Raw genomic sequence first — 25,222 nt, 5'->3', positions numbered from 1 at the left:
TCTGAGCTGCAAGGGATGAAGGAGAAGTTTCAGCAAAGAAAACCAATGATCATTTTTAGCATCAGCTGCATGGAAAATACTGCTCAGAGGCTCTGCTTGGCTAGAGGGGAAGATATATTTTCTCCTTTTTAGTTCCTGCTAAAAACCAGAATTTAGGAAGTAAAGAACTCTGTCAAAGAGCAATGGGTCCGACAGGCAAATCCTTGTGGCCGGCGTTGGCAAACCCCGGATCTGCCATTGGAAAAGCTCCTCGGACTCTCATCCAGCTCCAGGGACTCAAGGTGCTCAGCTGCTCTCAATGAAATCCGGGCTGAGCTTCCAAGGGTTTGGGCACCCCCACTTGAGAGCATTCCAAGATCTCCTTTCTCTTTCTGCTGTCAGGGAGGAATATTTTCGTTTCTTTAGGAACCCTTGGTGTGAACGTTTTCAGCTCGTTACTTATCCCCAATTCCAAGAGCCCACGGAAGGGAACGGCTGTCGTGGGAATGCAGGGATGGGCTGAGACACAGCTACCCGGCGGCTCTGGTAGGAAAAGCTGCTGTTTTGAATTAAAAATCGATTTCTTTGGAATAGAATCAGCCTCTCTTTTGGACAGGAGGAACGTGTGTGTCTGTACTGGGGGCAGAGGAAATCGTTAACGACGTGAGTTAACGACGTGGTGCAATTGTAGCTGTGTAACAGTAGAGAGAGTGGCACTAATGAGCAATGATACTTCAGTGGCCAGCAAATGCAGGTAATTAGAAGTCATTTCTCACAGAACACAGTTCTGACTTTTTGCATGTGCCTCCTGCTCCTTTTTGTTGCAAGAGAAAAAATGATTATCAACTTGAGACCCAAAAAGAGAAACAAAAGTGCAGAATTTTGAAATGTTTGTCATTCTCTGTTCCTCCTTCTGTTATCTGATTTATTAGAATAAACAACACCGTTATTTAATTTAACCTCCACCCATCCATTTCACTTGCCTTTAAATAATCCTTTAAATTCTCCATAGGAAGAATCACAGAACCAGGATACAATTATTTATTTTCTCCTTGTCAGAGTAAAACTTTTGACAAAACGTAGATAAATTTCTTGGTGTGATCTTTTGTTGAATATCTGCTTTTCCACACTCCAAAGGCTCGAGTTGACAGCAAAAGAAATTCGACATTAAATCTAAATCTTTCTGTTATTTATTGGCTGCTCCATCCAATATTATTATTATTATTATTATTTATTGGATGGCCCATCCTTGGAAGTGTTCGAGGCCAGGTTGGACAGGGCTTGGAGCAGCCTGGGATAGTGGAAGGTGTCCCTGCCCATGGCAGGGGGTGGAGCTGGATGGTCTTTGGGGTCACTTCCCATCCAAATATCCTGGGATTCTGTGATTTTAGACAAATTTTAATAATTACGTACTGTTATGAATATTAATACATCAATAATACTATACAATGTACTACATTAATATTGTATATATACTAAATAAAACATTTCCATAAATTACATCCCTATCTCAATAATAATTTAGCAATGCAGCTGCTTTTCCTCCGGCTCCCACTGAAGGGCTGTAATTTGTTTTACAGGAGGGTTTTTTGTCCTTATTTGATTTCTCCCCTTGTAGATGGGGAAAACCTCTAAAAAACCAGCTACAAATATTCTATGGACTTACCACAAAAAAGCCACAGAGCAGCAGCTTAATTCTGGATTTGGGGAAAGAACTTGGAAAGGAAACAGAATCATGGAAAAGGCATGGAAACTTCTTTCTCTTTGGGATCATCACACCTCAAACCCAGCTCCTCAGCAGCAAACAGGCAAAGGTGGAGCTATTTTTTTGAGTTAAAACCATGGTATTGCTCAGGCATCTGTCACACGATGATGGCACTGAAGTCCGGGTGGCCTTGCAGGAGCCAAGCTCTCCTTTAATCCAGGTAATTGTGGTAATGAATACTTCTGGGAAGCCATGACCCAGAGGAGGAAGAGCGTTGGCTGCACAAATCGAAGTTTTACCCTCATAATGAGGGCAGAGAGCTCTGTAGGGAAATTCCTTCATACCCAGCCTAACTGTCTGCAAAGTCTCCAAGCAGTTGTGGTTTATCAGCAGAAAAAGCCACTTCCTGAGCCCTTGTCTGCAGGATAACTGATAAACCACGCCAGCAAACAGGGCTCCGATCCTTGGGCTGCTCCAGTCCCTTTCCAGCTCTGAGGTGCTGCACAGGTCACCCAGAGCTTTGGGACTGTTTGTAATTCCCAGCAGAGCCTTCCAAAAGCCCAGCCAGCAAAAGTCCTTCTGCTTGAGGTGGGAAAATGTGCTCCCCACTCTGCAACTGCACCTGTTTAAGGAAGAAGGAATTCAGCAGGATATTCTGCAGGTGCAATGAGTTGCGTTTTTAAATTTCCTGCATGGCCCTAAAACTCTCATGTAACAACCTGCCCCAAACCAGAGAAATTTATGGCCATGGGGAAGGGCAGGAATGGCAGCTGCATCTTTTCCCTCTCCTATTTGTTACAAGGATTCTGGCTTTTGCTCAGATCAGTCATGTCTGTCCTAGATGGAGGTTCATGCAGAGAAGAGCATCTGCACAAGAGCTGAAAATGAGGGTGGGGAGGCCCTGGCACAGGTTCCCAGAGAAGCTGTGGCTGCCCCTGGATCCCTGGAATTGTCCAAGGCCAGGTTGGAACAGGGCTTGGAGCAGCCTGGGACAGTGGAAGGTGTCCCTGCCCATGGCAGGGGGTGGAACAAGATAAGCTTTAAACTCCTTTGCATTCCAAACCATGCCATGATTCTGTGATTCTCTGAGTGTTTTTCTGCGGATGCTGGTGGGGTCAGTCAGGGAAATGCTGTTCCCAAATTCTCAGCTTGCCGGGCTGCAGAGTTCTATGATTTTATGTGAAAGACAATTTTGTGATTGGATAAATTCCAGCAAATATGTTTCCATTGCTGAGGAAAAAAAAAAATCAGCTAAACAGGATGTGCTGATAAACACTGCAGCACCAGCCAGAACCTCACTATTGCTTTGCACAAGCCCATATAAATAATTCTAAAATAAATGCCTGGCAAGCTCCCAACTTCTACCAACCTCCTTTGACAACTCATGGAAATGATACCATCTGGAAAGCACAGCGCTGCATTTTAGGGAGTGCTCATATGGAATTTTCTGAATGAGAGCCATCAGTTTTGTTTCTGAGGTTTCTGAGCTGTCAGACATCAACACTTACATTGTCCCACATCAGGCAGGAGCTGCTATGACGTTTGACTTCACACTCTCAAACCACCATAGAGTTCAGCTGGTGAGGACAGGGACAGTTGAGTGCTGAGAGCCAGAGAGGCAAAGCAGGGAAGATTCCTGGTGGCTTCCTGAAAATCCAAACAGTGAGATCCTCCAAGGGGGTAAAGCTGTAGCCCCAGCTGTGTATTTATCCCCTGGGATCAGGTGAGGCTGGATCTGTGCCCCTTCCTTGAAGCAATGTCAGAAGTGCCACCCTTGGGCATTGCTGGCAGAGAGATCCAGCGAGTGTAAACTGAGCTGGAAACTTATTTAGTTCAGCAGAAATGTCAGGCAAGGCTCACACTGTGCTAAAAAAAGCTATTGGGAAGTCGGGCCTCAGCCGCAGGAGGATTGAGCAGGAGCAGAGCACCCAGCAGGTCCCCAGCCCCGGGGGCAGGAGGGGACAGCAGGGCTGAGCTGCCAGGCAGGAGCAGGCAGAAACCTCGGGAGCGTTTCCATGGTCTGCTCAGAGCTGTGCTTGGAGAGGAGGAAGAGTTGGAGGGAAGGAAGAGCTGGAGAGGAGGAAGGGGTGCCCTGCGCCCAGCTCCACTTGGGATCTTCCCAGTGGGTGCCGAGCCAACCTGGCAGAGACACCGGACAGAAAACACCTGGGACAAAGGCACATAACCCCGTTTTGGGGTCATTGTGGGGACACCTGAGCAGGACTGAGCTGGCAGGGCTGGGAGCAGAGAGGGGCAGGGCTGGAGCGCCGGCAAAAGCAGCACCTTTTGTGGCACCTCGTGATGTCACCCAGGTCCCCTCGCTCGTGTAAACAGCGGCGCAGGGGACATTCCACTTCCTCCTGAGCGCTCACTCGGCTGCGCTGAGCACGGCTGTGCCTGCAAAGGTAAGGCTGCTTCAAACCCTCTCCTTGGGGTCCAGAACGGCGCCCGTGCTGCTTCCTGCAGAAGCCTCCCTCTCCCCGGGCTTTTCCTTAGGGGGTGGCTCTTGCCAGGAGATTTGTGGCACTTGGAGCCCTGCAGCAGCGGCAGCCGCTGCTCTCCTCGTGTGCCAGCGCTCTGGGTGAACACATGGAGGAGTTCAAACAGCGGCTGCTGCGCCTGCAAAAACACAAATGTCAGGCGTGGGCAATTAGCGGCGCTCCAACTGTTCCCCGGTGTCATTAATAGCGATAATTTCCTTCTTTCGCCGGATTCCTCCGGGAATATATTTTATTTTAAAGTCGTACTTGACAGTAAGGGTAATGTGCAAATCTGTTTTTTCCAACGGTGATTTATGTTGCCATAAAATAAAATCCATGTGCTGCCCATCTTTGTGCCATCCAGAGCTCTGTGAGTGAGCAGCGACAGGAGGAAATTAATACTAGTGAGGGGACACAAGATGACAAAAAGAGCAGGATTGCTTGGACTTGTTTTTGCTAATGAGAATCCTGAAGTGGTTTTAATTCCTAATTCAGACTGCAGTCACTGCTCTGGGTTAAAACTTAACTTCGTGGGCTGAAGGTTTTAAACTTGACTTCATGGGCTGAAGGTTTTAAACTTCATGGGCTGAAGGTTTTGAGCTTGACTTCACGGGCTGCAGGTTTGCAGCTGTACTTTGTAAAAGGTGCTTTTCTGCTGGCTTTGCTTTCATCTGCACCAGCAGCTCAGCTCTGCTGGGAGCCCAGCAAACAGCCCGTGGGGGTGGTCACAGACAGGATTTAGAGTGGGTGGCCCTTGAAACCGAGATTTCTGCAAGTGGATCAAGAGGGAATCTCTCAGAAGGTGCGTCAGGGTGTCAGGATCTGCAGGAGGGGATTCCTCAGCAGGCTGGAGCAGGAGCTGTGCGGGGACAGTGGGTTCTTTTCAAGGGCGTGTTTTTGGGGTCAAGTAAAAGTGCTGGGATTTTGGCCCCGGTGCCAGCATCATCAGCCATGGCAACTACATCCCATGATGGAAGTGCATCTGTGGGACAGCCCTTGCCCAGCCTGGAGGCAGTGCTCTGAGGGGGCTGTTGGTGTCTCTGCTGGAGCTGCAGGGAGGAGCTCCAGCAGTGCTGCAGAAAAAAATACCGCAGACAACCCAGACCCGCTCTTTTTCTCTGAAAGAAAACCAAAAAAAGCACATTTAGCCGTAGAAAGTTCCACTGAGTGCAGAGGTGCCACCCTGGTGTCATGGCCATGCACTGAGGACAGAGCATGGAGATGTTTGTGCTCCAATCAAATCAATTAACCTGGCTCTGATGGGCACCTCAGACAGGTCCAGGACTGTGGAATGACATCCCTGTGATTCTCAGCCTATCCAGATGAACATCTTTTTCCTAGAAATGCCATGCTTAGCTTCCAAAGCTCCAGTAATTACACACTCACTTCTTATATCCTTACTGCAACAGTATCAGAGATCTAGAATCTCACAAAAATATAAAAAATAGTGGTTGGATCTCAGCGTGTTTATTTGCTACCAATTGTAAAAAAAATCCCATTCTGAAAGCAATGTTGCAGTGGGAGCTGCCTGTCTGCAAGATGTAAATGAGCACTGATGAAATCTACTGGAGCTTTTCATACCCACCACGAAGTAAAGGACATTGGAGATGTAATTTTAGGACCCTCAGCAGCATCTCGAGTGTTTGCTTTTGTGCACAGGTGGGAAGAGAAGGGGTTGCTGTGGGATTAAGCCTCAGCCTGAGCCAAAGTGAGAGGAAAGGCAGAAATGCAGTAGTTTTGTGGTGTCCTGTGTGTGTCTGGGTGCATTTTGTTTAAAGAGATGGTTTAATCTCGTTATGCTTTTATGGCTTTGTAATGAAATCATTCATCCTCAGAAAGCGCCCTGCTGATGAGCCAGCAGACACCACCCCTGTGCATATTAATTGTGTTACTGTATTAATTGTGTGCGCTGCCAGCCAGGTCACCCTGCTCAGACCCTGAGTTCCCTGAATGCAGAGAGGGATTTTCTGACTCCAGGGCATCCACCTCCTGTTCCCTGAGTTAGATCTGCTGGGTTGGTGGGGCTGGGACATCACCTGCAGGGTGGGTTTTGTAACCTCTTGGCTCCAAGGTTCGCCACAGCTCCATGATCTCCATCAAAGTGCAGCTTTTCAGGACTCTTCTACCTGCAAATTGAATCATAGAATCATTTAGGTTGGAAAAGACCTTTAAAGATCATCAGCAAAGATACCAGCAACCAGGCCCACTCCTGGGAGCAGTTTCTTCCCTAACATCAGTTATTCAGCAATGCTGGATGTTTTCCGTTTGGGATCTTCCTAAATGATGGCAACATGGACTCATCAGAGCTCCTACTGCTGCCACTCAGACAACACTTGGGGTGAGAAAAATAGCTTAGAGGGCAAAGAAATGAAATTTGGATGAACTCTGACACCTTGTGGACAATTAGCAGACGAAGGTGATAGACAAGGGGGAAGTTCTCCATGCTCTGGGCTCCCCCAGGGCCTCAGGCTCCTGCCTGGGCAGGGTTTGTCCCACCAGAGAGCCAAGACTGAGCTCTAGGATGGAGTGTGTGCCCTCAGCATCACCCCCGAGTTCCAGGGACACATCCCGGACACGGCAGTTTGCCCAAAAACCTCTGTTCAGAGCCCAGTTTGAGTCAGCAGCCCTTCACCCCATTATCTCAATTGTCCTTAGTGTCACATGAGACCTAAGTCACAGAAGCACAGAATATTCTGGGTGGGAAGGGACTAAGTAAGGCCTAACTGTATTTAAGGACCTTGCTAAGCACATTGGTTTCTGTCACTCATTGGACTGAAGAACAAGCACACACCGGGCAGCATTTAATTAGATAATTAATTATAAAAGTGTCTTTAAAATATAACATTTTGCAGATGTACCTAATCCTGCGTGGTTGTAATGGCCATCTACCAGCTGTGTCTGGAGGGGCAGCAGGCAGGCCATCCAGCTTTGATATCCAAGGAAATCCAGGCACACGGGGACTTGGAAAATGCTTTCTTGGCAAATGGGGAGGTGACCCGAAGGGACAGAAGGTGCAGTGGGCAGTGCTCTTACCAGAGACAATGGCAGCAGGTGGCCATGGCCAGCTGGACAACAGCTGGAAAGGGATGAAACCTCCCGAGCAGCAGAAATTCACAGCTCTCCCAGGAAATGGGGTGCAACCCACACCCACCACTCTGGGGGGAGGAACACCCCAGTGCTCAGCTCCATTCCCTCTTCACTCCCTGTCCCGACAACTCCAGGATGGAGAGCAGGAGGCCTCCAGTGCTGCTTCTCAGGGGAGATAAATCCATGAGCCAGATGAATCTTTCTCCTGTGTTTCCAGCACAGTTCATGCCTCTTCTCTCCTCATGGGCCTGTTTTGGCCTCATGGCAGGAGCAAGGCTGTGGTGTCCTGGGATGGGGCTGCTGGGGAACACGGAGCAGAGCATCTTGTCCCAGAGCTCTGTGTGGGGAGGGGGACTGGGAGGGAGCTGGAGGGACAAAACCAGCTCTGAGGGCCTGGGATCCAGCATTTTGGTGAGGGAAGGGGATGAGCCAGAGAGTTTCCTGAGGGCGACACTTCCCCGATGCTCGGAGCAGCTGGAGCTGCTAAAGCTGGGGCTGCTGCAGGAGATAAACACACAGACCTGGATTTTTGAAGGCTGTGGGAACATGAAAGAGAAGCTGAGAAAGAAAAGCAAGAATCTGTTTGGGGAGCTTGCAGGAGCAGCCACCAGGCCCTGCTCACTGCCCATGTCCCATGTGAGACCTTGCCGTGTCTGGGCGTTTTGGGGGCCGAATCCCAACCCTTCCATGGCAGCCTGGAGCAGTGTCTGGATGAGCTGCCAAATGCAAGCACCACAACGATTAAGAGGCTGAAAACCCAGCTATTTGTGCTCTGTGCCACTGAGAGCTCTAAACTCAACGCTTTTGGTAACACGAAGGAAAAAGCTTTAGTGACAGGGTAGGAGTTACTAATTTCTACCTACAGAGACAGTTCTTCTGGCAAATGCCCCTTGCAGGAAATGAGTCAGAGGAGTGAATCAGTGTCTGCAGTGCCACATGAAGCTGATTTTCAGTTTTAACTGTTATATTCAACACGGGAGGGAATCAGCGTAATGAGAATTATAACCCTAGGAGGAAACCCCCGATAAACCCCAACTCCTCCTGCCTGTGTCGCCTTACTGAGGACAAGTTGCCAAGCTTACTGGTCCCAGTTACAAAAGCTGGCAAAAGAAAGGTGGCCCAACAGTTCAACACGTGGCATTTTGCTGATGGCTGAGAGGCAGAAATTGGCAGTGCCTAAAAAATAAAATTATCTGACGGAAAAAAGAGTCAGACTGAGGCTGCCATGGTGATGAGAAATAGAAGTTGGTGGCGTGAGCAGGTCTCTGTGTGTTCCATCAGCCTAAATACATTAACAGAACACTTCAGGAGCACTGGTTGTGTTTGTAACAGTCACATTTTCCAAACCCACTCCCTGCTACTCTTTTCCATGTGGTTTGTGCCCATAATGCCAGAGAAAGTGGGTCCATTAGGTCCTCAGAGGGGCTCAGGAGACCTGTTCCCCACATAATGCCCAACACAGCCCAACGTATCCCTGGAAGTGCTCAAGCCCAGGTTGGATGGGGCTTGGAGCAGCCTGGGACAGTGGAAGGTGTCCCTGCCCGTGGCAGGGGGTGGGACTGGATGGGCTTTAAGGTTCCCTCCAACCCAAATCATTCCATGATTCAGTGCTTGGCACCCACACTCTGGTCGTTGGGCCATGACCATGATGGAGGCTGGGATATGGCCCAGCTTTCATCCATGTATTCCAGCTCCCAGAGACCAAACCACAGGAGACCTAGAGGAGATGGCCAAAGGACAGGCAGCTTGTCCTGCTGCCCCGTGATCAGTGTGGCACAGCTTCACTGCTGCTCCTGGGACTGACACACCAGGAATGGTCTCCCACATCTGTGGGAACAGTAGGATTCCTGACAGGGTGGCTCTGAACACGATACCAGGATGTTTCATGCAGACACCATTCCCAAACCTCTGCTTTGTGCCAGACAGCCAAATGGGAAATGCAGACGGGAGTATTGACAACTCTTGCAGTGCCTTTGCCTTCACAGCCCATTTTCCTCTCCACAGGAATGACCCACCTGCCCTACACCACCACAGCCTCTTCCAGCAACCCAGTCATGACCCAGAGCAACCAGAGCTGCTCCTCTCCCGACAACTCCTTCAAGTCCACCCTCTACGCCACCACCTACACCCTCATCTTCATCCCGGGGCTGCTGGCCAACAGCGCTGCCCTGTGGGTCCTGTGCCGCTTCATCAGCCGGAAGAGCAAAGCCGTCATCTTCATGATCAACCTGGCCGTGGCCGACCTGGCCCACGTCCTCTCACTGCCCCTGCGCATCTACTACTACATCAACCACACCTGGCCCTTCGGGGATGTCCTGTGCTTGCTGTGCTTCTACCTGAAGTACCTCAACATGTACGCCAGCATCTGCTTCCTCACCTGCATCAGCATCCAGCGCTACGTCTTCCTGTACCACCCCTTCCGAGCCAAGGGCTGGAAGCGCCGCTACGACGTGGCCATCAGCGCCCTGGTGTGGCTCCTGGTGGGGGTAGCCTGCGTGCCCTTCCCCATCATGAGGAGCCACGGGCTGGAAAAAAACACCAACTCCTGCTTTGCCGACCTGCAGGTGAAGCCGATCGACAGCAAGGTGGGCACGGTGCTGATGACCGGCACCGCCGAGCTCCTGGGCTTCGTGGGCCCGCTCGTCATCATCTTATACTGCACTTGGAAAACCAGAGACTCCATCCTGGGCTTCCACATCCCGCAGGAAAACAGCGGGGAGAGGAGGAAGGCCCTCAGGATGGTTTCCATGTGTGCCATTGTGTTCTGTGTGTGTTTTGCTCCCTACCACATCAACTTCTTCTTCTACATGTTGGTGAAGGAGAAAGTCATCACCGACTGCTTCCTGAGCACCATCACGCTCTACACCCAGCCCTTCTGCCTGAGCCTCGCCAGCTTTGACTGCTGCTTGGATCCCATCATCTACTTCTTCATGACTTCTGAGTTCCAGGAACAGATTTCCAGGCACAGCAGCATGGCCATCCGGAGCCGGCTCATGAGCAAAGAGAGCGCCTCGTCAATGAAGGAATGACAAGAAAGCCACCTGGAAAAAATGAAGGTATTTGATATGAAATCTGAGACTGGTCTGGGATACTCCATTACCAACTCTGTTGTGGAAGATCCTGCAGGTTTATCCAGGGGGATTTTGTGGCAGTGGAATTTTTTCAGTGTACAGAAGATAAAACTCCATCTAAGACTGGTATGTTGGAATCTGGTGAGTCACCCAGCTGGTGTGACCGTACCCCCACTGTGCCACCCACACCTGACCTCGCTGGACTAGAAAACACACAGGAGGGAGTGACAAAACTTTTACTGGGAAATGGTGGAAATGTCCCAGACTTTTCTTCTATTTTCCCAGTTCCAGGCTCTATGCTCAAGCCAGAGACAATCCCACATCCATACACTGACGTCTGCTGAAGGATCTTCTCTGGGAAAACCACACAAGAACCTGAAACTGGCCAGTGGCAACCAAAGGACATTGGGGGCTGTGGACAGGTGAAGGTGTGCAGCTGGGTTCCATGAGCTCCTGGGTTTAGTGCATCCCACTGGTCACCAGTGACCTCTGTTCTCCCTTTCCCTCTGCTCCCCCTCCCGCTCTGCTCCTCCTTTCCCTCCTCACCCAGCTCTGTTTGCTCCCTAATTGCTGACACATCCCAGAATTTGCACCTGCAGCTGGTGCAAGACCCTCTGCAAGACAAATTCTCCTCAAACATCCAGAGAGTGGCACCTTCCCTTGCTCCAGGTGACTTTCTTCCCCTCCAAGCTGGCAAGGGGGACATGAGTAGGTGGCTTTTGCCTTTGGACCCCTTGGGGCAGGACTGTGGTGGTCCTGGGGTCAGTGCAGGTGGGTTTGATGGTGCTAGTGGTACCTCACTCTCCTCTGTGTGTGGTCCAGAGGTACCTGAGATGAATCTGCCCCAAAAAAGCTCAGCTCAACCCATTCAGTTGATACAACTTTTAAAAAAGAGAGGAGTCCTTGGCCAAGGTGATTTCACTGATAGAGCAGAAGTTACATTCATAAATTATTGTGATTTTTTTTTCCACCAGGTCCTGTAGTGATCTTAATGTTTACATTTTTAGGTAGCTATGCAAAGCAGCGACAAGGAAGGATTAATTTACCCCTTATTTTTAATTAGTTACAGCTCTTCAGCTGAGTCCACCCACTCTGTAACTTCAAGCGTATCTCATGATACCTGGGGATGGATTTGGCTGAACAGTCACCAATTTATTGCCTTTGGAAATCTATTTTCAAAAGAATGTGGACAGTTTGTACAGCCTTGCAACAAAACCAGAAGAAATACCAGAAACACTTGCTATGTGTATTTTAACTCCAGCCACTCAATTCCACTGAGTTACATCTTAGCTCAGCCAAATATTTCCTGTATGTTGTGTTTTCCCACTTCTCTGTTTTACAAAAAAATGGGGAAAAGCCAAGAATTAAGGTTTAAACAACCATTTCCCTGGAGTTTCTCTAAAAGGCAACAACACCTATTACACACAATAAGCTCTCATAGTTCTCCTCCCAGGTGTGAGAAGAAGATTTTGGGCTGAGTAGGACACACTGGAGTCGATGGAAATGTTCTCTCTGATGTCACTGGCACAATAAACGTTTATGCTCTGCAAGGAGCCCCCTTCCAAAGGGGTGGATGCTCACGGACAGAGTTAACCTCACACAGTTCAACTGTTGTCAGTTCAGCAGTCTCTCATAAGCTACACTCTGTATAAAGTTGTCAGGGCATGACACTTCAGTTTCAGTGCTTGTTTTGAGGATTTTTATAGACCTTGCTCAGCCACCACGTGCCTGGGAGCTGTTTCCTGTCCCTTCACTTTCGAACCCTTCTCCCTTGATCAGGTGAAAACAAGCTGAGGGCACTTACGGGAACTCTGTAGCTCATTCTGTGGGTTTTACTTCCCAAGAACTGATGCTCAAAAAAATAAAGGCTGTTTTGCAAACATCAGCTGAGTTTTGTAGTCATCACTGGTACCTGGAAAACTGTTTGGGATCAGCTCCTCCTGGGATCAGGGTTCAAGCAATGGAGAGCAACTTTTATTATTCTTTAACAGATTTGTTGCTTGTTTTTACTCTGAATAGTGGTTATTTATTTCATTTTTAAACCTGCCACACTTGTATTAGATTTAGGAGTACTTTGAGGATGGGAAGGTGTCCTGGATAGTGGAAGATGGACATGGCGTGGGAATACCTGCTCCAGCTGCTGAGTGTCCAGGAGCAACAGTGGCTCTCGTGCCCATAATCTTAGCATGGATTTGGTGTTTCCATCAGGGATAACATTCTCCATCTCCAGGATGGCATCCCCAAGCACCTCAGCTGCCCCCATTTTCCTGCCTCACTCACCCTCTGAACTCCCTTAGGCTCCCCAAAATGCTCCTTTTCCATACTGCAGCCCCAGCCTGTGAAGAAAGGTCACACACTCAACACTTTCAGTCCTATGGTGTTCAGGGACCACACAACTGCGACTAAAGCTCTCTTCTGGTGTGGGGGAAAGTGCCCTGGTTTTGGTTGGGGCAGAGCTAAACCACCTCTGTGGGGTTCAGCTGCCAGATGGGATTAAACCACCAGAGAAAGTCAGTCAGGCTGGGCCAGCCTAGAGAGCAACAGCTCAGAGCAAAGAGAGATCAGGGAAAACCTGCACTTTTCCAAAAGTTCAAGATGATCCATTTGGCCTCCACAAACCCCAGGGTCTTTAGTTCAGGTCTTCCAAAACCTCAGCGTGCATGTCAAGAGAAGAACAGGCATTGCAGTGAGGAGGAGAGTATTCCAGCTGCCTTCCCAGCTGGCTGGTGCTGGATCTGACCCAGGCCCTGGGCTGCAGGGGCTGCTTTGCCTCACACAGTCAGAGGCACAACAAGCCTGGCTCAAGTTCCTGTAATTCACCCCATTTCCTGTGACCAAAAAACATGTTTATTATTTTGACAAGAGGAAATATAATTTCATGATGTTGCTCCTGGATTATCTCTCATGCTGGTCCCGCTGCTCAGACTCACCAGTAGGAAAAAACTTTTCCTCCTTCTTGGGCAGACAAAAAAAGCTGTTTTAACAGGGATGCCACAGAAAGGCAGAGTCCAACCAAATCAAGAGGTTGGGTACAGCTCCACAGGTGTGTGAAGATGGATCTGAAGGGCTCCTGGGGCTGGAGCATCTCACCCTGAAGGGAACTGCTCAGGATGGAGATGTGGTGAGGTCTCCAAGCCACCTGCACCGGCACAGTGCCTGTCCCCAAGGCACAGCCCTGGGCAAACACATTTCTTTTCCTCTAGAGCATGAGCCATTCAGCTTTTAACAGAAGCAAATGTGTTTCTCTGCAGTGCCACCCCATCCTAACCAGGAGCAGAGGTCTGGTATCTCCTCTCCTGCTTGAAAGGGCCCTCCCGTGCATGACAACAAACATATTTGGAAGGAACTCCCGAGGGATTTAAAGCCTTTTTGCAGCTTCTGGTTGTGAGCTGCAGGATCTTGCAGTACCTCTTGCTTTCCTTAAATGAAAGTACCAGCTCTCTGCCCGGAGGAAAACCAAAATATGCTGGAAAAGCAGGATAACGACTCCACAGCCACTTCAAAACCGTGAAACCACTTCATCACTCTTAAAAGATTTTGGGGATGACTGGTGCATTTTAACCGAAAATGCTGGGGTTGTGGATTAGACAAAGGCTTAGCCCAAAAAACTAAGGGAGGGATTGACAATTGCTTGCTGTAAAATAAATTGGAGCTTCCCAAAATGCTGTCCCTGCAGAGAGCTCTGTGTGACAGCGAGAGGACAATGAGCTGGGGGCTCACCCGGCCCCGCTCAGCTCCCTGCACAAGGGTGAAGCCGCTTTGTGTGAACAAGCCTCCTCCTCCTCCCCCGCTTTTCATACATCCTTCAGGTGCATCCTGTCAGATATTCTCAATGCTGAGCACTTGAGAGATGCTGATCATCTGCGTTTGGCCTCCCGCCCACAGGATACCAGGCTGCAGGAGAAGAGACTTTATCTGGAGGCCTTAGATAAAGTCTCACAGTTATTAAAAAAGTTATTTAAAATTCCTTTGTGCCTTCTACCTTTGAAAGCAGAACGTTGCCAAGTGTGAAAGGCACGTTAGTGTTGGGGATGAGTAAGAGAAACAGAAATGCTAAACAAAAACTTGCCCAGGTTGAAAGAAGAAAGGAGAGGTTGACCCCTGTGTGTTGAAGGATGAGCCTTGAGGTTTGTTAGTCCCTCAGATTTTCATGGCCAGGAATGTTGTGATCTTCTGCAAAAGTTGTCCAAAAGCCAAGGAGCAGAGGAAGGGCTCAGCTTGGCTACAAACCCCTCGCTTGGGTCTGACATCCACTGGTCTCTCCTTCCCCAGCAGCACAGCTGGAAACAAACACCTAAAAATAGGGCTCAGGGATGGCTGGATACACTGCTGCAGACACAGAAATAGGATGTCCCAGGCAGGATATCCTGATAAAACAGCCCCTTCTCTCTGGGATTAACCTCTGCCCTGTGGAGAGGGATGGGGCACAGTGCCAGCCTCCCTTCTGTGCTCTGTGAATGCTCCACAAACACACGAGCGCCGCTCCTTCTTCCCAGGATCAGCACCAGCTGCTGGAAGAGATGCACAGGAAGAAAACCGGGAGTGATAAACAGCTTTTACATGTCCCAAATCCTCTGAGATGAGAGCCATGGGGATTTAGGGTGCCCAGAGAAGCTGTGGCTGCCCCATCCCTGGAAGTGTCCAAGGCTGGACAGGGCTTGGAACAACCTGGGATAGCAGGAGGTGTCCATGCCCATGGCAGGGACGCTGGAATCAGAGAGTCTTTAAGGTCCCCAATCCAAGTGACTCTCAGATTCCATGATTTCTTGGCACAAGGAGACCTGGCAGCTGAGTGGGTGGCAGAGCTCTGATCCCAGCCCCTGAGTTACCCCTGGTAACTAAAGGTTTTAAAAGCTTCCTCCCTTTGTTTCTCTTCCACCATTCTGTTCCTGTTAATTTTGTGAGGTCACAGAGCCATTTACAAAAAATGGAGTAAGAATATTTCTATTTTTATATCACCTCCAGGAAGGGAAAGTTGCCAGCAGCCAAATTATCTGTCCAAGCCCTGGGCCATGAGCTGCGACCCTGCAGATCAGGTAAAACTGCTCAGCTGGAAAAGAGGCAGCTCAGAAGAAGTCACACCATGAAGTAACACCACTTGTTCAGCCACACAGGAAGGAGGTCACGCTCAGCAGGCAGAAAAACAGCTAAAAACCCTATATATGTGCATAGATACAGGACGGGAATTAAAGGGGACAAAAAGAAAAAGATCGGGAATGATGCACATCATGGTTTCTTTAAACAACAGTATTTTGGGAAAATCTCCACCTTAAACCATCTCATTATTTCAGGAATAAAGTCCAAACCCTCCAGCTTTAGCCTGCAGCCTTGATAGTCTGAGGCTAACCAAGCTTCCAAGAAAATGAGGGAAAATTACTCCCTTCCAGTAACTTACACTGGCAGAGTGCTCGGTTTTCCTTCAGCGAGCGCTTATTGGGAGGTTACTTCTGTATTTTACAGCTCTTCCCAGGCACAGTGACCGTGGAGAGCAGCGGGAGCAGCCGGAGGGAAGGGCACCATCCCCTCCCACAGCCCCTGTGCCCAGAGGCGACAGAAATCCATGGTCTCCATCCCTGGGCACTGGCACCAAACGACGTCATCGCCTTCCCAGCGGCTTTAACGTCATTAACTGCACACGTTTGGTGTGGAGAAGAGAAACAAAATACAGGATTTCCTGTTCTGCAGCCACTGGACCGGGCTGCAGATGCCGGCAGGATTCCAGCGCTCCGAAAACATGTGGAAGTTAAGCGAGGAGGCGCTGGGACTGCTGAGAAAATCAGTGGGAAATAAAAGCAGGACGCTGGCTGCTCCTGCTCCCTAGCACGGCTATGACCCCCCCGGAGCATGGGAAGCACAGGAAGGTGAGTGGCATTTCTGCTCTTTTCTTCAGGGGACTGAAACCGGCGCAGTTTTAGCAACTTTATCACTTCTTTGTAGTTCTCCAAGAGATGGTATCGGGCAGGAGCTGGTGCAACATCCTCAGCCGCTACTGCTGTGCCCACAAATTTGTCTCCGAGGGTGGGTGAGGGGAGTCGGTGCCTAGGGCAGGCTGTGGTGTGGGGGAGGACGTGGGGAGAGGCTGTTTTAGCCAAAACCCCTCAATTTTGTCCTGACAGAGGCTGCCGCAAGCGACCAGCTCTATTTACGCATTTCCTATTAGTGCCTAGATTAAACAAACAAAATCATTCCTTACAACTCCAGTGCCAGAGAACTCCATGACTTAAACCAAGACCCTATTTCAAGCCATAAGTGGATGATTTTTTTTTTTTTAATATTTTCCCAAGCCTGCTTTTCCCACCAGCATCCCAGCACTGCAGGAAGGCAGCTCTGCCCGCATCCCCCAGCTTGGAGGGCTCTCCCCAGCCGTGCCTGGAGTTCAGCTTTAGCCTCTTTAGCCTGCGTTGTCCAAGCAGCCCATGGAAAAGATGAGGGCGAGTTTGCCAATGGATCGGGAGCAGTAAATGCAGGAACAGCCCTGTGGTGTGGGGCTGGGTGGGGCACAGGCTGATTCACAGGAGCCGGGCGGTTTCCAGCACTGACAGCCGCATTCGCCTCCAGGAACAGGCACTGCTCCGACGCACTCCAAAAATCAAGCCCGGGTGCTCCAAGAGCTGCCTTGGCCTCCTAATTAATTGCAGCGTTATTTGATGTTTAATGAATGGCGGGGCTGCATCCACAGCCAGTGCTCTGACTCCTCGGGCACTGATCCTGGGCTCCCTTCTGGAATTTCAGCTGATTAAAGCTCAGCTTTGCCAAAAAAAACCATCCCCTGCTCCTGCCTGTGTTTAAATCCATGCGTGGATGAAATGGGAAAATAATCAAGGAATGGCAGGAATATTTTATTTGTAAAATATTTTAAAATTTAAGATTTATAAAGTCGCTGGACAAAACTCTGGCCGGAGCCCATAGGAGTGTCTCTGTCCTGACACCACCAGCAGAGCAGGGGGAAGCTGGAGGGACTTGGGGAAAAGGGAAAACTGAAAAACAATAAAACTTTTACAACTCCACCTTCCCAGGAATTGTTGTAGTGAACAAGCCCGGCCTGACCCCAGCCCAGGGTGGGGCTCTGCTGCTTTCCTGCCAGTGCCCTCCAAAGCGCTGCCACCCAAAGCTGTGTCGGGTACCAGGAGTGCCACCCGGCCCTCCCACCAGGAACAGGCACTCCTGTGCTCCCAGGGAAAGTCGAAATACATGGGAAAAACCAGCAGGGAGGCTCCCCATGGAAGAGGTGTAGGATCTGGGCTGAGTTGCTTGGCAGGGACACCAGGGGCTCTGTGACTCTTGCCATGAGCCCACACCAAGTGCCACCTCTGTCACTGGACAGCTGTGACAAGAGCTGGGAACATCTGCATTCCCCACACTCCCTGGCAGTTTTCCCTCTCTTTCCTGCAGGGATGTGAAGATCAAGTCCTGCCACCCCTTTCCCAGGGTCAAACAGACAAGTCCCCCATGGATTTTCAGGCAGATGAGGAGCACAGGGACACTGCCGGGACCAAGGAGCTGTTTCCCAGTATTCCCTCAGCACAGATGTCCCCTCTTCCCTGCCTTTCCCAACTCCCTGGAGCAATCACAAACCTCTGGCACAGTTGGCAACCGAGAGGGGCCTTCACCCAGCAGCCCCAGCTCCACTCCAGCCTTGCTTTGCTTGCAGCCAAAGCCTGGAAGAGCAAGGAAAAGCAAGAAGGCACTTTGGGAAGGGCTCAGTTTGGAAAGCAGGGTGTGAGCACTGACCCTCCTCACACCAGAGCTGAGCATGGGGGGCAGGCAGCCGAGAGGCCAGGGCTGTATTTTAGATATTTATCTGCACATAAAAATATAAAATATCTAAAATAATGATTTCTTTCTGAACCTGAAAACATGGTAAGCCCACCAAAGAGCTGCCCAGGTGAGGAGGAGCAGGATGCAGGAGACTGCATCCTGTACCTTGAAGCATTGGCATGGATTCGCTCCTGGAAATCCATCCGTGTGACAAACTCTGGCTCAGGGCTCTGGGAAACAGCACCATGGCTGCTTCTTAATTAATTACCACTGCTGAGGGGCTGGGTGACAGTGACAGGAGGTGCTGAGGGCTCTGCCAGCCCCAGCTCCAGGCAGGGAAGGGCAGGGCAGGCTGCCCACCCCTCACAGGCTCCATTTCCAAGGGGAAAATCCCACTGCATCCCCTGGGTTTATATCCTGCTGCTGCCAAATCCCCTCTTCCCAAAAGAACAGATTGTTTCCCATGGGATCTGCTCATGAATGACAAAATCCATCCCTTCTCCAGAGAGCAGCAGGAGCACCTGAACTCCCCGTGACCCACTAATAAATCCCCTCAGCACTGGGTGAGCTGGGATGGGTAAATGGACGAGAAGAATTTCTACTTTAACTAGAAGGGAGGTGTATTTATCTCCCTGCATGTCCTGAGCAGTTGCTGAAGGATAATTCCTGCTGCTGAGGGATAATTCCTGCTGCCCCAGCGCGATGCCTGCACAATGTGCCGGGAGTGCCGGAATTGAGTTAGCAGGACCAGCAGAGCAACTGGCGTGTGCTTGGCCAGTTATTAACTTATAAATCCAGCCTTAACTCTGGAGCCAGAGCTGATGGATCCGTCTGCAGCTGTCCCCAGCCTCAGCTGCCTGCGGATGTTAATTACTGCCTTTGCTGCCGATTCACATCACATCCCTGCACGGATCTGCAAAGACAGTGCCTAAATCCATTTCAAATCCCTATTTATTTACAGTCCAGCTGAAATTGCTCATAGATGTAGAGCACCAATTTGACAGAGTGTGATGGAAAACTTGATGAATTAAAAGTGGTCCTGGAAAACCCAGGGAGCTGCAGAAGCTCTCTGGCAATAAAGGGAGGGATGTTACAGAGCTCAGTGTGTTCACTGTAATTGGGGCATCTCACGAGATCCCACAGAGCACCTCTGCAAGGAGAGGGTGGAGGATGCCTGGAATCCCTCCCTGGGAGGGGGGTCCCTCTTCCCCACATTCACATTGACTTGCACACACACCCCCACACATCTTACTCTTCTGTCCTAAAGCACATTTACTCTGTGGAGAGATTTTGGCTTTACAGCACCTTTTTTACCCACTCCAGAACGCCTCCCCCTGCCGTGACCGTCCCATGAGCGAAGAGACCCGGCCAGGATGGAGAGCAACGTGTCCTCCGGGAACTGTTCTGACCCCCAGATGTCCTTCCAGTCCACCCTCTACGCCACCACCTACACCCTCATCTTCATCCCAGGGCTGCTGGCCAACAGCGCTGCCCTGTGGGTCCTGTGCCGCTTCATCAGCCGGAAGAGCAAAGCCGTCATCTTCATGATCAACCTGGCCGTGGCCGACCTGGCCCACGTCCTCTCACTGCCCCTGCGGACCTACTACTACATCAACCACACCTGGCCCTTCGGGAGCTTCCTGTGCCAGGTGTGCTTCTACCTGAAGTACCTCAACATGTACGCCAGCATCTGCTTCCTCACCTGCATCAGCATCCAGCGGTACCTGTTCCTGCTGCACCCCTTCCGAGCCAAGGGCTGGAAGCGCCGCTACGACGTGGCCATCAGCGCCCTGGTGTGGCTCCTGGTGGGGGCCGCCTGCCTGCCCCTCATCATCGTCAGGAGCCCAGCCCTGTCCAACTCCATCAACAGCTGCTTCTCGGACCTTGGCGTGAAGCAGCTCAGCCCAGGGGCCGCCATCGCGCTGGTGACGGTGGCAGAGCTGTTCGGCTTCGTCATCCCCTTCGGCACCATCGCCTGGTGCACGTGGAGGATGTGGCATTCCCTGCGGGACGGCCCCACGGCGCTGCAGGACGCCGGCGAGAAGCGGAAGGCCCTGAGGATGGTCCTCATGTGCGCCGCTGTCTTCTTCATCTGCTTCACCCCCTACCACATCAACTTCCCCTTCTTCATGATGGTGATCGAGAACATCATCCGGGACTGCGCCGTGCACCGGAGCGCGCTGCGCTTCCACCCCATCTCCCTGTGCCTGGCCAGCCTCAACTGCTGCCTGGACCCTGTCCTCTACTACTTCATGACCTCCGAGTTCCAGGCGCAGCTGCTGCGCCACGGCTGCGTGGCCCTGCGAGCCCGGCTCCCGCCCCGCCGGAGCAGCGCCTCAGGCACCGACACTGCCCACGACATCCGCGTCAGGAAGAGGAATCTCCCTCGCCTCAACTTCTGGTCTCTTCCCAAGTTCTTTGGCCAAATAAACAGCATGGACATCCCCCCCGTGCCGCCCGACGAGCTGCTGCTGGAGTCCATCTCGTGAGCATCAGCCAGCCCTGTCCGTGCGGGGGCTTCCCAGAGCTGCAGTGAGGACTGGGGCACTCTCCACTTGTCCTCGTGTGCCGCAGGTGCCAGGACCCGATCCATAAGGACGTTGTGATGCCAAAAGGTTTGATGGTTGTGTTGTTGCTGCTGGGGACTGTTGCCTTCTATCCCCTCAAAAGCTGTTGTTGATGCCGAAGTTCCTCCTGTGCTGAACTGCAGTGGGTTCAGGTGCCTCATTTCAGGTGTTTCAGTGCTTCTGCATATTTGCCATTTTTGGGAATCCTTGTGAATCCCAAGCTGTGAGTGAGTGGCTCAGCCTTGGCACAGCTCTGGGAATTCCAGCCCTGATCCCGGGTACCTACAGCCACTGTCACCTGGAGCATCCACCACGCTCACACAAGGCTCTGGATCAGGATGGTTCATTATCTCCTCGTAAACTGAACCTTTTTCCACTACAAAAATTCCATTGCCTGGGTCCGATCCAGCCTAATCCAGACTGCACGACTATAACTGTACCAAGCAGAGAGTATTAACCTATACCACATCAGTGTTACAGGGAGAGTTCAAACAAACTGGGCTCAGCTCATGCTGCTGGAAAAGGCACCCAGAGCTGAGCAAAGGGATCCACCTGGCTCCTGGGAGCTGCAGGTGCTCGGCTGATTACAGGGGATCAATATTTGGAAGACAAATTGTGTTAGATACGCCACGAGCAAAGAGGGAGATGTGACACCTCCCAGGGCACATTAACTCACATTAGAGCTCTGGTGTGAGCTGCAAAAACAGGGACCTGTCGTTGGTGTCTCTTGTGTTGTTGGGAGTCTTGTGTTATTTGTCATGTTGCTGACGCATGTGGTTGCACATTAAGATGTTATCCAAACCTTCAGTTTTGCTTTCAACACCAAAAACTATCCCAACCCTCGCTGGGTACAGAGAAAATTTACAAAACCGACTCCAGTACACCCTGAAAGCTTCAAACCCTGAGGAAATAAAAATGATCCCAATGTGTATTTGACCTTCAGGAGTATTATTTTAAGTGCTTAGAAATATTTTGCCCCACATCTGCTCTTAGAGCAGGGACACAATTTGGGGGGGACACCCCAGTTTGGGGCTCAGAGAGGCCTCGAACAGTGGCCTGTGCAGGGGTTCTGAGGTCTCCTCCTCCCAAAAAACCCTCAGGGAATTTTATAAGTAAACATAGGCAGAGAGGGATTGATAGAAAACAGCTTTTCCCATGATTGCATGCACATTTCCACCCCGCGCAGCATTTCTGGGAAGCACGGAATGGGTGGTGGTTTGCCCTCACAGTGCTGAGGCTGGATGGGGGGAGACCAGATGGGAGATCCAGACAAACTGGAGGAATTTTCTTTGGTACTTAAAGCGTGCCAGAGACAGGCAGCAAACCCCGGCAACAGGCAGCAAACGCCGGGAACAGGCAGAAAAGCCGCTGCCCTGAGGCTCATTCTGTCCCAAATCTCCTCCTCCTCTCACAAAAAATATAAATAACAAAAGGCCATGTTTTCCTTGTTTGCTGGGGGGGGGGGGGGGGGGGGGGGGTTGGAAAAAGAGCTTTCAGGGCTGGAAAAATGCTGTTTCAGATGGCCCAAACCCAGCAGCGGGCAGAGGCAAAACAGGAAACCCAAGGAAACCTCACCGATGCCGGGACTGGCTCCAGGCAGCTCCCACAGACAGGACAAGCCACAGCAGCAGGATCTTCACCAGGAGTGTGGCTTTTCCCGGGTGTTTTAGGAATGGCACAACCCCGAAAAGCTGGGCTGGGCATCCAGGTGGCCCTCAGTGACCAGAGACAGGTCATTTATAAGCCCCCCTGAGCAACAGCAAATCCTGGATTGTGGCTCCAGCTTCACTGGCAGCACCAGCTCCAGGTTTCCCAGGAGCTCCAGTTCCCACTGGGATTTTGCCAGGTTGTTTTCAGATTGCTTTTCTGACATTTCTGCAACACAGCTTGCCCTTTCCAAACAGAGCACAGGAAAGAGAAAGCAAACCCAAAACTCTCACTAATCTGTCACGTGGAGACTCAACATCAAACCCTCCCTCGGGCTGTGCCTGCCCCAGGCACGGGAAATGCAGCGGAAGAATCCCTCGCTGGGTTGGACACCTGGATAGCAGGGATTCTGCTGGGTTTTCTGTAAACCAGTCCCTGAAGAAATATCCTTTTCCGGTACTAACTGGTGCTTCCTGCCCTTCCAATGCCTGCCAGCCTCCTGTTTTATCAGTCACAGGGTCATCATGGCATGGTTTGCGTTGGGAGAGACCTCACAGCTCATCCCATTCCACCCCCTGCCATGGGCAGGGGCACCTTCCACCGTCCCAGGTTGCTCCAAGGCCCGTCCAGCCTGGCCTTGGACACTTCCACGGATCCAGGGGCAGCCACAGCTTCTCTGGGCACCCTGTGCCAGGGCCTCCCCACCCTCACAGGGAACAATTTTTTCCCAAGATCCCATCTAACTCTACACTTACATATCCCTAAAATTATGCAGTACTTGGGAGTATCCAAGCTGTCCCTTGCACGGCACATTTTAGGGCCCCACAGGGAGGGATGGAAGCTGCTTTTCTCCTTGCTAAAAATACCTTTATCCTCCCTCCATGACCACATGCTCTCAGTCCAGTCCCAAATTTTTGCCTCTGGAAATCCCAATTTTGCCTCTGGAAAACCACTCAGCCTCTGCAGAGTCCTCACCACCGAGCTTCAGACTCCTTTCCTGATTTTTGGCACCACTGCTGGCAAGGAGCAGCTCCTCCACCCACCCACCTCGTGCTGGAGAGGGGAAGTGCTGTCCCTGGCAAGGGAACAAACACCAACAGCTCCAATCCTGAGCACAACTCCAACGCACGGAAAGTGAATTTTGCTGCTTCAAACCCAGCCGAGCCAGGGAGAGGTTCTCCAAGCCAAGGAGCCGTTTTCCAGACAGCCATGATTTCATCAGATCCCAATCCAATTTTTTATTCATGTGCTCAGCCAGCAACACCCTGCAAAGCCCAAGTTTGGGGTGTGGTGGGACAGCACTGTGTGACGGCCCCAGGTGTGTCCATCAGCCCCTCCCATGCTCCAGGGTCCTGTTCAGGGCACAGGGGAGAGGATTTGGGAATTTTGCGTGGATGCCGTGGCAGTGTTCAGCACTGGGAGGGTGCTCAGCATTCCAAGGAGCAGCCAAAGCCTCATCCCTGCACAGCCAGCACGTCCTTCCCAGCAGGCGCTGCCACGCTATCGCTCAGCCCTGCTCCTTCTGCGGGGATTTTTTGGTTTTTAAGGAGAATTCCCTGCTGCAGGCACACAGGGCAGGAAAATCCAGCAGTTTTTAGCCCTCAGCCTGGTGTCAGCAGCACGGCTGCATCCCTGGCTCCACGCGAGCCCTGCTGATGCCGGGAGCTGCATCCATGGACCTGCGCCTGCTCCCCGTTTCCAGACACGTGCCCTTCCCCTGGGACAGCCCCAGCCGTGCCGAGAGCAGACAGACAACCTCTTCCCAGGAATTATTTCTATTAAAGACAGGCAGTGCAGCTCAGAAGGACCTGAGCTGGTTCTCTCTGGGGATCTCCTACAAGGTCACGAAGCACAAGCTTAAATAAACTGAGAACTTCCAATTCTTATAAGATAAAAATGTAAGTAAAGATAAAAATATAACAATCTTAAAAATTTACTTTATGCGGCAAAATAATTGCTTTGGGATTTGGTGCCCAGCTCCAAGACCTCCTGATTTTTAGTGGCTTCAACTACAGCAGGATTGGGAGGTCCAGCCAGGGTTTTTCCTGGGGATAGCAGAACTCAGAGACTGGCACTTGCCTGCTGGTAAAGGCACCCTCAGTTCCCACCCCACACCCCAGGAACACTCCCAGAGTGATGGGAAATGGGATGGATGCTGGTGGCAGCGCCCATGGAGCGTGGCACCAGCAAAACTGGATTTGGGGGTGCTCTGCAAGGTGGTTTTGAAACAAAACCCCCCTCAGCACCATGCATCCACTCACTGCCCTGAGCTCAGGCTCTGCCTTGCCATAACCGGCTGGCTGCTGTGGAAACGGAAGTGAAACGGAGCATCCATCACATGCCAGAGGGGGAAAAGCAAAGGAGCCCATCCCTGAGCCCACGTGCTGCTCAGCCCCAGGGGTTTGGTGATTCCTGGACTGGCCTCAATTTTGTTGTCTATTAAAGTCACCTCCAAACCATCCCCCTCGATCCTTGTGGGAGGCAGGGAGGTGCCAGTGTCACACAGGGAAATGCTGGTGGGGCAGGGGGAGCATCACACAACTCTGGGGAGAGGGAGAGGAAATAAATGAGAGCACGGCAGAGGCAGCTGCTGGGAGGTGCTGGGAAAGTTTCACATCCCAGATCCTGCTGAAATTAGGGAAACAGCCCTGGTCTGACATGAGCTGAGGCAGCATCCTCCATGGAGAGCTCTGTGAGACCACAACACCAACGACCCCCCTACACCCCAACCCCCCTGCTGCCAGCCCAAAAAGCATCAGGCCAAAACCCAGCCCTGCACCACGGGGACAGCTCTGACCAGAAGATCCTACAGTGCTGAAAGCTTTGGCTCCCACATTAATTAAAACTCATCAAATCAGCAGCAGCTTCAGAATAAAGCTGGAAGCTTTAACCAGCAGGAGCATCAGCTGCTGGAACAGGCACAGGGCT

At 51.1% G+C, this 25,222-nt stretch overlaps 2 protein-coding genes across 3 annotated transcripts; both read left to right on the top strand.

The window, feature by feature from the left end:
• Window positions 1–340: 340 nt before the first annotated feature.
• Window positions 341–12,493, top strand: LOC138110339 (putative P2Y purinoceptor 10). 2 transcript variants are annotated; one of them, XM_069015085.1, is made up of 2 exons: window positions 341–525; window positions 9,256–12,493. In XM_069015085.1, the coding sequence occupies exons 1-2, from the start codon at window positions 486–488 to the stop codon at window positions 10,278–10,280; spliced, it is 1,065 nt and encodes a 354-aa protein (XP_068871186.1). In that variant the 5' UTR covers window positions 341–485; the 3' UTR covers window positions 10,281–12,493. The 2 variants fall into 2 exon arrangements, with proteins under 2 accessions (XP_068871186.1, XP_068871187.1); XM_069015086.1 differs by lacking the exon at window positions 341–525 and adding an exon at window positions 3,605–4,089.
• Window positions 12,494–16,034: 3,541 nt separating this feature from the next.
• Window positions 16,035–21,583, top strand: LOC138110188 (putative P2Y purinoceptor 10). Its single transcript, XM_069014898.1, has 2 exons — window positions 16,035–16,183; window positions 19,404–21,583. Exon 2 carries the CDS (start codon window positions 19,454–19,456, stop codon window positions 20,567–20,569), a length of 1,116 nt encoding a protein of 371 aa, XP_068870999.1. The 5' UTR covers window positions 16,035–16,183; window positions 19,404–19,453; the 3' UTR covers window positions 20,570–21,583.
• Window positions 21,584–25,222: the final 3,639 nt, after the last annotated feature.

Source organism: Aphelocoma coerulescens, chromosome 4A, assembly GCF_041296385.1.
Source record: "Aphelocoma coerulescens isolate FSJ_1873_10779 chromosome 4A, UR_Acoe_1.0, whole genome shotgun sequence".
Lineage (NCBI taxonomy): Eukaryota > Metazoa > Chordata > Aves > Passeriformes > Corvidae > Aphelocoma > Aphelocoma coerulescens.
This window is presented reverse-complemented; position numbering and strand designations above follow the sequence as displayed.